Below are 12,029 nucleotides of genomic sequence, written 5' to 3'. Positions count from 1 at the left end.
CTTTGAATGGGTGAGGTCATGGTTGGTACGATGATTCCATAATTGCTGGACACCTTATTTTTATCAATTAATGAAAGATGGGAGAAAGCGTGAAAGCAAAGCAACATGTTAAAGCTGTGAAATGCAAATCATAGCTGGTGCGGAAACCTGAAGCCACTAAGCAAATGCTTAAAATGCTCAACAGGTCAGATGGTGTCTTTGGAGAGAGATAAACCAAGATTCAGTTCATCTGTGCATTTCATTCCAACAGGCAAGAATGGGAGTAGGATGGAGAATTAATGTACAGGCAACTGGAAACTCAGGGTCACTCTTGCAGACTGAACAAAAGTGTTCTTCTAAATGGTCGATTTTGTTTTCTCCAGCGACTAGGTCACCATGTTGTGTGCACTGCATAGAAATATAGAAAATAAGTGCAGGAGGAAGCCACTTGACCCTTTGAGCCAGCACTGCCATTCATTGTGATCATGGCTGATCATCCACAATCAGTGGATTGTGGATGATCAGAGCTAGAGCTCTGATGATGACCTAGAGCTCTATCTAACTCTCTTTTAAATTCATCCAGTGAATTGGCCTCTACTGCCTTCTGTAGCAGAGAATTCCACAAATTCACAACTCTCTGGGTGAAAATTTATTTTCTCATCTCAGTTTTAAATGGCCTCCCCTTTATTCTTAGACTGTGGTCCCTGGTTCTGGACTCCCCCAATATTGGGACCATTTTTCCTGCATCTAGCTTGTCCAGTCCTTTTATAATTTTATATGTTTCTATAAGATCCCCTCTCATCCTAAATTCCAGTGAATACAAGCCAAGTCTTTCCAATCTTTCCTCATTTGACAGTCCCGCCATCTCGGGGATTAACCTTGTGAACCCACGCTGCACTGCCCAATAGCAAGGATGTCCTTCCTCAAATTAGGAGACCAAAGCACACAATACTTCAGATGTGGTCTCACCAGGGCCCTGTACAACTGCAGAAGGACCTCTTTACTCCTATACTCAAATCCTCTAGTTATAAAGGCCAACATGCCATTAGCTTTCTTCACTGCCTGCTGTACCTGCACGTTTACTTTCAGTGACTGGTGTACGAGGACACCCAGGTCTCGTTGCACTTCCCTTTTTCCTAATGTGACACCATTGAGATAATAATCTACTCCTTGTTCTTGCCGCCAAAGTGGATAACCTCACATTTTCTTCATTATACTGCATCTGTCATGCATCTGCCCACTCACTCAACCTGTCCAAGTCACCCTGCAACCTCCTGGCATCCTCTTCGCAGTTCACATTGCCACCCACATTTGCTAGTGTTACTTTTAATTCCCTCATCCAAATCATTAATATATATTGTAAATAGTTGTGACCCCAGCACCGAGCCTTGCGGCACTCCACTCGCCACTGCCTGCCATTCTGACAGGGACCCGTTTATTCCTACTCTTTGTTTCCTGCCTGCCAACCAATTCTCTATCCATGTCAATACCCTACCCCCCAATACCATGTGCTCTAATTTTGCCCACTAATCTCCTGTGTGGGACCTTATCAAAGGCTTTCTGAAAGTGCAGATACACTACATCCACTGGCTCTCCTTCATCCATTTTACCTGTCACATCATCAAAAAATTCTAGAAGATTAGTCAAGCAGGATTTCCCCTTCATAAATCCATGCTGACTTGGACCAATCGTTTTACTGCCATCCAAATGCGCCGTTATTACTTCTTTAATAATTGACTCCAGCATCTTCCCCACCACCGATGTCAGGCTAACTGGTCCATAATTCCCCGTTTTCTCTCTTGCTCCTTTCTTGAAAAGTGGGATAACATTAGTTACTCTCCAATCCACAGGAACTGATCCAGAATCTATAGAACATTGGAAAATGATCACCAATGCGTCCACGATTTCTAGAGCCACCTCCTTGAGTACCCGGGGATGCAGACTATCAAGCCCTGGGGATTTTGTAATACATGTAATGCATTAGATTGAAAGATGTGCAAGTGAATCACTTCTTCACCGGAATATACTATTTAGGTTCCTGGAAGGTGGGAAGGAGCAAAGTAAGAGAACAGATGGTGCATTTCAAGAAATTGCAGTTGGTGGAGTTGGAAATGTGGACAAGAGAATCTGGAGCCATCATAGCCGAATGGCTTACTCCTGCACCTATTTTCTATGTTTCTATAGCTTCTCCTTCCTCAGATGCTCCCTGCCCTCCTGAATCTTTCCAGAATTTTCTATTTTTCTTTTAGCCACATCTCAAGTTGTTTTTTATTTTCAAGAAATATTTTAGTTTGACTTGATTAATGAGGCAGGTGTAATTAGCAATTTTAATGCTAGGACATTCTACAGAGGAAATAATGACTATATGATAACATTTTGTATTCCATCAGGAGTGGCACAACTTATTCAAAATTGAGTTTTGAAAAAGCATGAAACTAACTGCATATATATGAGGGTTTAATTGGATTACGTAAATTGGAAAATTATATTAAAAGGTTCAGCAGTGGAAAAACAACAGCAAATGTTTCTGAAGAAACACTGAATAATTCTCAATTATAAAATTGCATGCACTCCACTGAGAAAACTAATCTCCACAGGAAGAGTGATCCACTCTGGCTAATGAAAAGGTTAAGGATGGTGATATCAGATTAAATGAAGAGATTTATAATGATACCATTATAAAAAGTAAACCTGAGGATATGTAGAGTGTTAGCAGTAGTGTAGGAAAGAAAACTGCACATGCTGATTTAAATCGAAGGTTTACCTGCAGAGTGTTGATGCAATGGATGACATATGAAGTGTGATAAAGGGGAAGATAGACTTATGTAGGAAAACTACCAAGTAAATTGTTAAAAATAATATGACACATAATTATGTTAAAATGAAGAGAGTGACAAAAATAGATATGGGTCCTTAAAGGCAGTGGAAGAGAAATTATAATGAGAAATGGAAAATCAAATTTGGAGGAACTCGGCTGATCAGGCAACATCGATGGAGGGAAATGGTCAGTCAATATCTTGGGTCTGGACTCATCGGCTGAAGGTGGACTGATAATAACCCACACAGGGTCAGCAAAGCTAAGGCACATGGAATTGGGGGCAATATACTGACATAAATCTCAGGTTAACAGGCTATGACTAATGAGATACCATGGTTATCTCATTAGTATACCGTGCAGTATTTGAGTACAGAAGTAAGTTATATTGTAATAGTGTAGGGACTTGGTGAGACTACACCTGGAGTATTCTGTGCAATTTGGGTTTTTTTTTATACCTAAAATATATACTTGCTGCAGAGGGAGTACAGCAAATATACTAAGGCAGTGCTATTCATATTTGAACCAAGGAAATCATTTATTTGAAAATACCCATTGAAATATTTGTTAATTTAATGTCTTTTATAAGGTCTATATGGGGAAGCAGTTTAAACTAAATGCTATGCTGAAAATTAATGATTTTACATATGGAAACAAAGAAGCTGTAGCGGTGAGAAAATAACTTGTAGAGTAGAAAAAAAACTTTCATTTAATTTTAGTTCTTAACAAGTTACAGAAAAATTTGCTTGCCAACATATACAAAGCACAAAATGAATAATAAAAAAATAACACAGTCAGTAGATGTGAGGTACCAATCAAAAGTTGTAAAGCTGAGGAACTAATTACCTGCTGTGCTATTCTAAAACTGTGGGTTTTTATATCTTCGATAAGAAACTCCTTTTAATTTCTTAAAATGTTTATAACTTTATAATTTGGTGTTGTAATATATTGAAATTTGAAGTGAAGAAGACAGAGAATGGCATTGGTACTGGTTTATCAGTGTTACATGTACCGAAATACAGTGGGGAAAAAAAAATGTTTTGTTAAAACGTTTTTTTATTAGTCTGAAGAAGGGTCCTGACCTGAAACATCATCTATCTATGTTCTTAAAAGATACTGCCTGTCCTGCTGAGTACTCTCGCATTTCATGTCTTTCTTTTTGTTAAATCTTGTTACGATTTTGGAAATCAATATCAAAAGTCAGAAGCTGTTATTATAAAGTACCATTGTTTTTTTTGTGGATTATTTCACATATTTAATATTGGACTCCCTCTCCCCACTTGCTGTTTACACTTAACTTCTTTGGCTCACTTAAAGAATTACATCACACAAAACCTATATTCCAATTTTTGAATGCTAGTTCTCCAACTGAGAAAGTTATTTTCTCCAATATTTTAATTTGCATTTGCGTAACATTTGTCTAATTATAGGACTATCAAAATGGATCCGTCGGCAAGTCCAACACCATCCAAACTTCAACTGCGCTTTGGATTCATTGCGCATGTTTTCTGATGCCCAGCAGAAGAGTGTTGATCATTTACCCAAGATCCTCAATGAAATGCCGTCTATTGCAACTGGATGTTCAAATGAACATTTTCAAAAGCCTGAAGAGGAAAAGAACAAAGATCATCAGTCACAGACCGTTAGCCTACAAGTCTCACCAGAAGATAATATTCCAAAGTTCACCCAATCCAACATCTGCACAGTAAATGAAAAGAAAAGTCCCAATGCCATTCCTACACCAACCTTCTGTAATACCAGCACAGTTAGCATCACAGAAATACCAGGTTAGTAATTATAAAATACAATTGTTTTCTTGTGGCAGATTATTTTTAAATTATTTTTTAATTGATTTTAAAATACTTATACGTAGAAAAACATAAAATCAGAAACTGATTACCAAATAGCTCAATCGTTGGTTTGTTTTTAACTTATAAAATCTTTCCTGCCTCTCAACTCTCTCTTATCCCTGCAGATGAAAGGAAGATATGAGTTGTAGGCCTGACTGGCAGAATTGTTGTGGTCTTATGTCTATTAAATTTATTTTCCCAACACAGCAGATGTGGAGCTCACAACCACTTAACGAATGCTTTATATGTGTTCTGACTCACTGTTTTGAACTATATTTCATTGGGCTCATCAAATTTTGCTACTAAAGAAAAACCCATCAAGTATTTTACTTGAAAACTTTCTCAGTGCCCCCATTAATGCTAATACAGTTTCCTGCTCATTTCCCCATCTGTACAAGTATATTTCTGTGTGTTCCTCCATCATATCTGTGTTGACTGAATTTTGGTATTTATTGTAATACATCCCAAATTTTAATAACCCTTTCTATCACGGAGCTATAGAAATAATGGTTCATATTTACTTTTTCAAACTGTCATAATTTTAAAAGCTCCTAGGTGTATTCTACAAAATAAAGTTTATTAGCATTGCTGCAAAGTAATTAATGAGATTTTGAGTATTTATTACACTTTAATACTGCATTGGTAATTGCTCGGCATTTCTGGGTTTGCTTTACAATATTCTTTACTAGCAATTGTAATTTGAATACTTGAAGTATGCTGTGCTCAAAATTAAAACTTTGAACATGTCTTTATTTCATTTTTTCACAGTATATTTCACCTGGTTGAGAAGTACATTGCAATATTTGCATAAATAATTGGGTTAAAGTTATACTGCATTGACACTTTATTTTTCTTTCTCATTATTGCATGTACTACAGCCAACAAGAAAGATAATTATTCTGCAAGCAATATTACCAAGACCCCTCTTTTCAAGAAATCTGGTATCAAAATGAAAATTGGTGACTTGCGAAAAACATCACAATCTATCATGCAATGTTTCAACAAAAAGCCGACAACTTCATCACCCATTTACTTGCAGTTTCCATTTGGAGAATTCAAGCAGGATGGTGAATACAAAAAAGTGCAATCTAACACTGTTTTGATGAGACAGCACGAAAGAGAAACAAATTCATTTCAGCTAGAGTCTCTGTTACAGAGAGATGCTAATACATCAATCGGCAATAAAGAGGATGTATTGTTGAATGCTGTTGAACATCCATTTGAGAATAATAAGCAAAATCAAACAACTTACGACAGTGCAGGGAATTCTTATGACAGCTCCATGGTTGCATCACCTCCCTCTGTTACAGAACCATTCTTTGAGGTTGAGGCAGAAATAATGGAAATGCCACCCTTGGTTGACAATGATGTACAGGGGCCTGCAGCGGAAGAAGAAGATTTTCAGGATGAGACATTGTGTTTCACCCCAGAGCTTTTTGATAGAGATTCAGAGGAAGAATGTCAAGGAACAGGTGATAGTTTTCCACAGGCACTCAAAGCTGATGATGTTTGTGACTGTGCTGCTACGCCTAAAAACACACCAATTGACAATGAGGAGGATACCATCGAAAGATACCAGCATGTTGCCGAACTGACAAAAGCTGATAAAGTAACAAAGAGCAGAAATCATAGGCTGTCCAGATCTAGAAATAAAGGTATTAGTTTAATATCTTGGAATTTATGTACACAACATCTTGGATTTACTCATGATGGTGACTAATATGAAACAAACATATCCCAGGAACAGGCGTTTGTCAGTCTAACCCAACCACTTATTAGAATCTGTAGGAAGGAACAGCATCTGCTGATTTAACCTGAAGATAGACACAAAATGCTGGAGTAATTCAGCGGGACAGGCAGCATCTGTGGAGAGAAGGAATGGGTGATTTTCAGGTCGAGACCCTTCTTCAGACTGAGAGTCCAGGAGAGAGAGAGAGACTAAAGATATGTTTCCATTATATATCTCTAGTCTCCCTCTCCCCTGACTAGTCTGAAGAAGGGTCTCGACCCAAAACATCACCCATTCCTTTTCTCCAGAGATGCTGCCTGTCCCACTACAGCATTTTGAGTCCATCTTCAATTAATAGAATCTGTTATTCTGTAGCTATATTTAATTTGACTAAGAAATGTTCATACTGGTGACTAAAACATCCCTTTTTCAAACACCTTGTGCAACTTCAGGGCGGACGTTGTATGAGAAGATATCACTGTTCTGCCCCTACCATATGCAGATCAAACCTAGATGTTGAAGTGTACTTTCTACAGAACTAGCTTTTTTAATATTCCACTTTGCATGAGAGAACCAATTAACCTCAAAATGGGCACTACTTTGTGCTAAGGCCCATTGCCAACTTTAAACTAGACATAAATTTTCTTAACCATTTGACATCGCATCTACAAGGAATTCAAAGGGTAATACAAAATTGTCAATGAATCCAAGATACATAAGTAAAATTAATCTTAATCATTGGATTCTACCAACAAGATTGTTAATTCACTCATGAAGAAGACAAGGCCATGTGGAAGGGACTGAGAGTGGCAGCTGTGCAATACAACACAATTGTACGAAGCACATTTACTAATTTTATTAAAATGTCATCAATCCAAGAATAGTCATTCAGGATTGTGGACATAAAGGTAAATTGGGAATTAAAGGTTCATTCATATATGTTAGATCTATAAAAAATAATGGAGGTCCACTGTTGTTTTCTCCACAATAATAGAAACCTCTGTAATATCCTTTGTTCTCAAAAGATCATAGCAATAATCATAAATAACCTTGTAAAATATAAACAATTGACAAAGAATATTGGTCAGATTAGTGAGTATCAAGTATAGCCCTGGCTATGTCATGATTTTGTAATTGTGTTTCTGAATTCTATTTCAGTTAACATTTATATTGTATAATTTTGTACTATGCTTTAGCAGATTTGCATAAACCTATGCTCTTGAACATTATTAATGATTTTTTAATCGTCCACAGTTCTTGAAAGGCTATGCTTTTGAACCGACTGTTTCCGTATCTGCTACTTTAAAAATAGTTAATTTTAAAAAAATAATAAAACGTGACGATTGGAGGGCAAACTTCATGGTAATCCCATTTAAAAATAGTTGTTACTGCTAAATACGAAACGAAGTTGATCTTTTTTAATCACATTAGCATTCAAAGTTATGGAATGCTACTTTTGTTTTACGTTAATAATTTTGCAAAATAATCTCTCAGTTGTCAGATATCATTTCTAAACACATCACATTTTTTTGCTCTTTATAATGCATATATCTCTGGTTCCACCTATCCTGATACATAGGTGTCCAGGGTATGACATAGTGATATCAATGATGAGAGAGATACAAACGGAAAGTGTACGATATAGTTTATTCTCTGAGTTATACCTTTAAAGTGAGGGAACATGCCACATGTATTATTGGGATTGTAGTTTGATAATCTGGAGAACCTGCTTTTCACTGCCACAAACAATGACGGAACTGTATCAGAAAATGTAAAATTGATTATGATTGTAAAAACACAGTGACTAAGTTGATCAATAAGGAAAATGTGTTAAAACTAGAATTTTAACTATAGTTAGGAATTATAACGTATTTAAAATGCTTATAGATTTACAGTATTGGTGACTGCAATATATAGAAAACAGGTAAAATATTAATAAGAGGAAGGTTTTCTTATGATTAAATTTCATATTTGAAATTAATTGTCCAAATGTTCTTTGCACAGTATTATATTTTTGGCTTAAGGTATTATGAAACATGTTAGAATGTAATCTCTAGATATAATAGGCATACAGTTAATGTAATATGAAAATACGAGTTTTTATCATCAATTTTCAGAGAAACAGCTGTCGGTTGACCACTGATCTGTTTTGTGCAGCATTACAGTGTTCAGCCTGCTTTTATTTTCCCATTTTCTTGGTCATTCCAAACCAGGCACAAATTTCAGTGTAAGTGATTTTTTTTTCCAGCCCTGTCACTTTTTTACTCTAAAACCAACCACCAAGAAGGGTTCAAGATGGGCCCACAGATGACTGATTCTAGTTTGTCTTTCCTACCTTTGCTGGAATATCTGACCTTTGCTTAAACCTTGGTATGATGGTATGGTACAAATTGTTTTATTGGGAAACATACTGAGCCTAATACAAATAACTCCATGCTGTAATATATCATTGTTCCGTCATACTTTAAAAAGTCGCAAGATGCATGGAAATGTAATACACACGTTTTATCTATTATTGGGAGCCATGTAGTTTGTTCATTACAAATCTTCATCATTAAAGAATTGTGTTACGTAATTGATTTTTGAGGTTCCCTCAGGTGCTCCAGTTTCTTTACATATCCCAGGTGGGTGGGGTAAACTGCCCTGTAGTGGGAGCATGGAAGGATTTGGGGAGAGTTGATGGGAGGTTTGGTATACGAGGAAAATTAGTGGGGGAATGTGATTGCACTCTGAGCCAGCAATAACCAAATGGGGCAAAATAGCCACCCATGGCAAGGAAATATGAAGTATGATTGTTCTCTCTTGCACCTATCTCACGTAAAATTAACTTGAATGGTTTCACATGGAGGTTTTTTTCAAGCTTATTAAATTGAAAACATTAATTTTCATAATTGACCCAATGCTCCATCTTCCACGTAGGTAAGAGGAGAAGAGATTAAATTTCTCCTGAGTATACATTTCAGCCATAATCAAGAAGCTTTGCAGATCATCAAGCTTTGAACGAAAGCTACTTGGGGTCAAATAGTTGTCCTGAAGGTTGTTCTGTTATCCAGTCACTTTTAGCAGTCTCCAGTTTGTTCTCTTCATTGCCTTATAAAGACCACAATTCCAAGTGTACATCTAATTCCATTTTCAAAGTTAGTATTTAATCTGCTTCATTACACTTTTGTCCAGTATACTTTCAACATTACCTACTCACTTTATTTTTACAAATTTCATTTTGCCCGGAATCTTTTGCCAACTCTTATAAAAAGTCCCAATGACCAAGTTTGGTTGCAAATTTGAAATGAATACAAATTCTACTTTAAATTTTATTAGTAACTAGACGACCCATTAATCCGTTTGGTTCCTGTTGTGACGCCAGCAATCTCAAAATGGCAATCTCATCGTGTGTATGTGTGTGTGTGTGTGTATATATATATATATATATATATATATATTGCAGAAATACAGCCAAAACGGTACACGAGAGTGCAACAATTTGAACAAAACTTGATACTGCACACCACAGGCAAATGGTGAGTAAGGTGCCTCTAAAGTTGTTGCGCTCTCATGTATCGTTTTGGCTGTATTTCAGGAACAAGATGAGACTTTTATATATATACTAGAAAAGAGGGCCCGTTGGGCCCGTCCCCACACCCCCCATTCTCTCCTCCCCCAGCCCCACCCTTACTCTCCAAGTGTGCCCGTTGGGGAGGGCCCGTTGGGCCCGTCCCCACACCCCCCATTCTCTCCTCCCCCAGCCCCACTCTTACTCTCCAAGATGTTTTGTTTTTTTTTCCTAATCAGATGTGCAGTACTTTGGTCAACGTGGGTTGTTTTTAAATGTGCTATACAAATAAAAGTGACTTGACTTGACTTGACTTGACTTGCAATAACAAAAAAGACTTCTTGGAAGCTTTTCGAAACAATGTAGCCGTCACAAGCTGAAAACTTAATCCTTGCTGAAAACTAAATCCTTTTCTGGAAACTTTTGGAAACAAATGTAGCCCCTTGAAGAAAAGGGTTAGAAATGAAAATTTAAACTTTAATATCTCTCTAGCTTTAAAAAGGTAGCTTCAATTTGAACGAAAGTACTTACAATAGTTGCCCAGGTTAATTGTGAATACGGCGGTACAAAAATCGTAGCGCTTTGGTGTACCGTCTTGGAGGAGTAGGGTTTGTAAGTTAAACTTCCGTACATACACACATACATCCCTACATACGAACGCAGAGTTTTAGTATTATATAGATAGATAGATAGATAGATAGATATATTAGGCCAAATGGACCCGTTGGGCCCAAACCTCTCCTACATTGGTGCAGCACCCCCTCCACCTTCCTCCCTCCCCCCTCCATCTTCCCCTCCATCCCCTCCCTCCAACCCCCCCTCCCCCAACTCCATCCCCCTCAACCCCCCCTCCCCCAACTCCATCCCCCTCAACCCCCCCTTATCCTTCCTCCCTCTCCCCCACCATCCCTTCCCTCCCTCCCTAGGAGATAGATTTAAACTTTAAAATATGAATAACTTTTAAAATGTAACACTGATTTCACTGAAACTTCTTCCATTAGCACCAAAGGGACGACGGTGAGTAAGGTGGGCCTAAAATTGTTGCGCTGTCGTGTACCGTTTTGACTGTAGTTCAGGAACAATGAAACAAACAAACAAGAGTTTTAGTATATAGAACAGATGTTGAAACCACCAACATGTATATAAATTAGTGGGTTGCAGAGTAGGACTTTTCTCAGCAGAAATCTCAATATTTTCCAATCTAGCATAGTTCTTATTTGATTTAATGAACTTTTTAACAAACTTGCATAACTCCAAAAAGAACACAAAGTGCCGGAGTAACTCAAAGACTTCAGGCAGCATCGCTGGAGGACATGGATAGGTGGCATTTGGGTCGGAACCCTTCTTCAGACTCATCACTCCAGCACTTTGTGTTTTTGTTTGTTCCTTGTGTGTATATTTTCTTGCATGCTCCAAGTTCATTGTCATCTGATCAAAATACCATAGTATATTTTTTACTTAGAATAACTGGTGGGAAAAAAAATCACTTTAGAATTTCTCATTTATTTTCTATCTTTGTCAATTTCTTAGGAACTAATATTGCTTCAGCTTCTTCTGGCGAGGGAAGGCAAACAACTATTCCTGTTGAGTTGTCTAAGGCTGTTCAAAAGGGACAAAGAGACTGTTCAGAGGAGCACAGCACACACCTAAGAAAGCTTACAGAAGATAGTGTTAAACAGCCAGCAGCAAGTGTATTAGCCAAGTTTGAAGACATTATAAAAACATCAAATAAGACATTGAGCCAGAAAGAAAAGAACTGTTCCACTAAATGCAACAAACTCCAAAAACAAAGCAAAGTGAAATCATGTGAATGGAACAGTCTGATAGAGGGGAATATTATGAAGACCCAAAATAGGAAAATTGTGCAGGCAACAAAAGAGAACTCATTTGTGGAAGAGGTATTAGAAAAATCCACTTCAAATGAATCAAAGGTGCAACTTAATATTCAGGAAAATCCATCGAAAAAGAAATTTATTTTATCTAGTGTAACTGGTTGTGAGAATCAGTGGAAAATTAGAAGAGCAGAACATTTATCTTTACTTCAACCAAATTATAGACTGAGGAATAGATCGGTAAATATACTTTCCAAAAGGCCCCATCAAAAGA

General features: G+C 37.2%; 1 protein-coding gene across 1 annotated transcript in view; it reads left to right on the top strand.

The window, feature by feature from the left end:
* The window catches only part of brip1 (BRCA1 interacting helicase 1), a 182,955-nt gene extending 176,419 nt beyond the window's left edge, over nt 1-6,536 (top strand). Inside the window, exons 19-20 of the mRNA XM_078422433.1 lie at nt 4,225-4,581; nt 5,523-6,536. Of these exons, the coding sequence (XP_078278559.1) occupies nt 4,225-4,581; nt 5,523-6,364 (1,199 nt within the window). The 3' untranslated portion in view covers nt 6,365-6,536. The remainder of the gene's footprint in view (nt 1-4,224; nt 4,582-5,522) is intronic.
* Nucleotides 6,537-12,029: the final 5,493 nt, after the last annotated feature.

The sequence above is a fragment of the Rhinoraja longicauda genome, chromosome 26 (genome assembly GCF_053455715.1).
Source record: "Rhinoraja longicauda isolate Sanriku21f chromosome 26, sRhiLon1.1, whole genome shotgun sequence".
NCBI classification, from domain to species: domain Eukaryota; kingdom Metazoa; phylum Chordata; class Chondrichthyes; order Rajiformes; family Arhynchobatidae; genus Rhinoraja; species Rhinoraja longicauda.
Note: the sequence above shows the minus strand (reverse complement) of the source record. Positions and strands in the feature narration are given on the sequence as shown.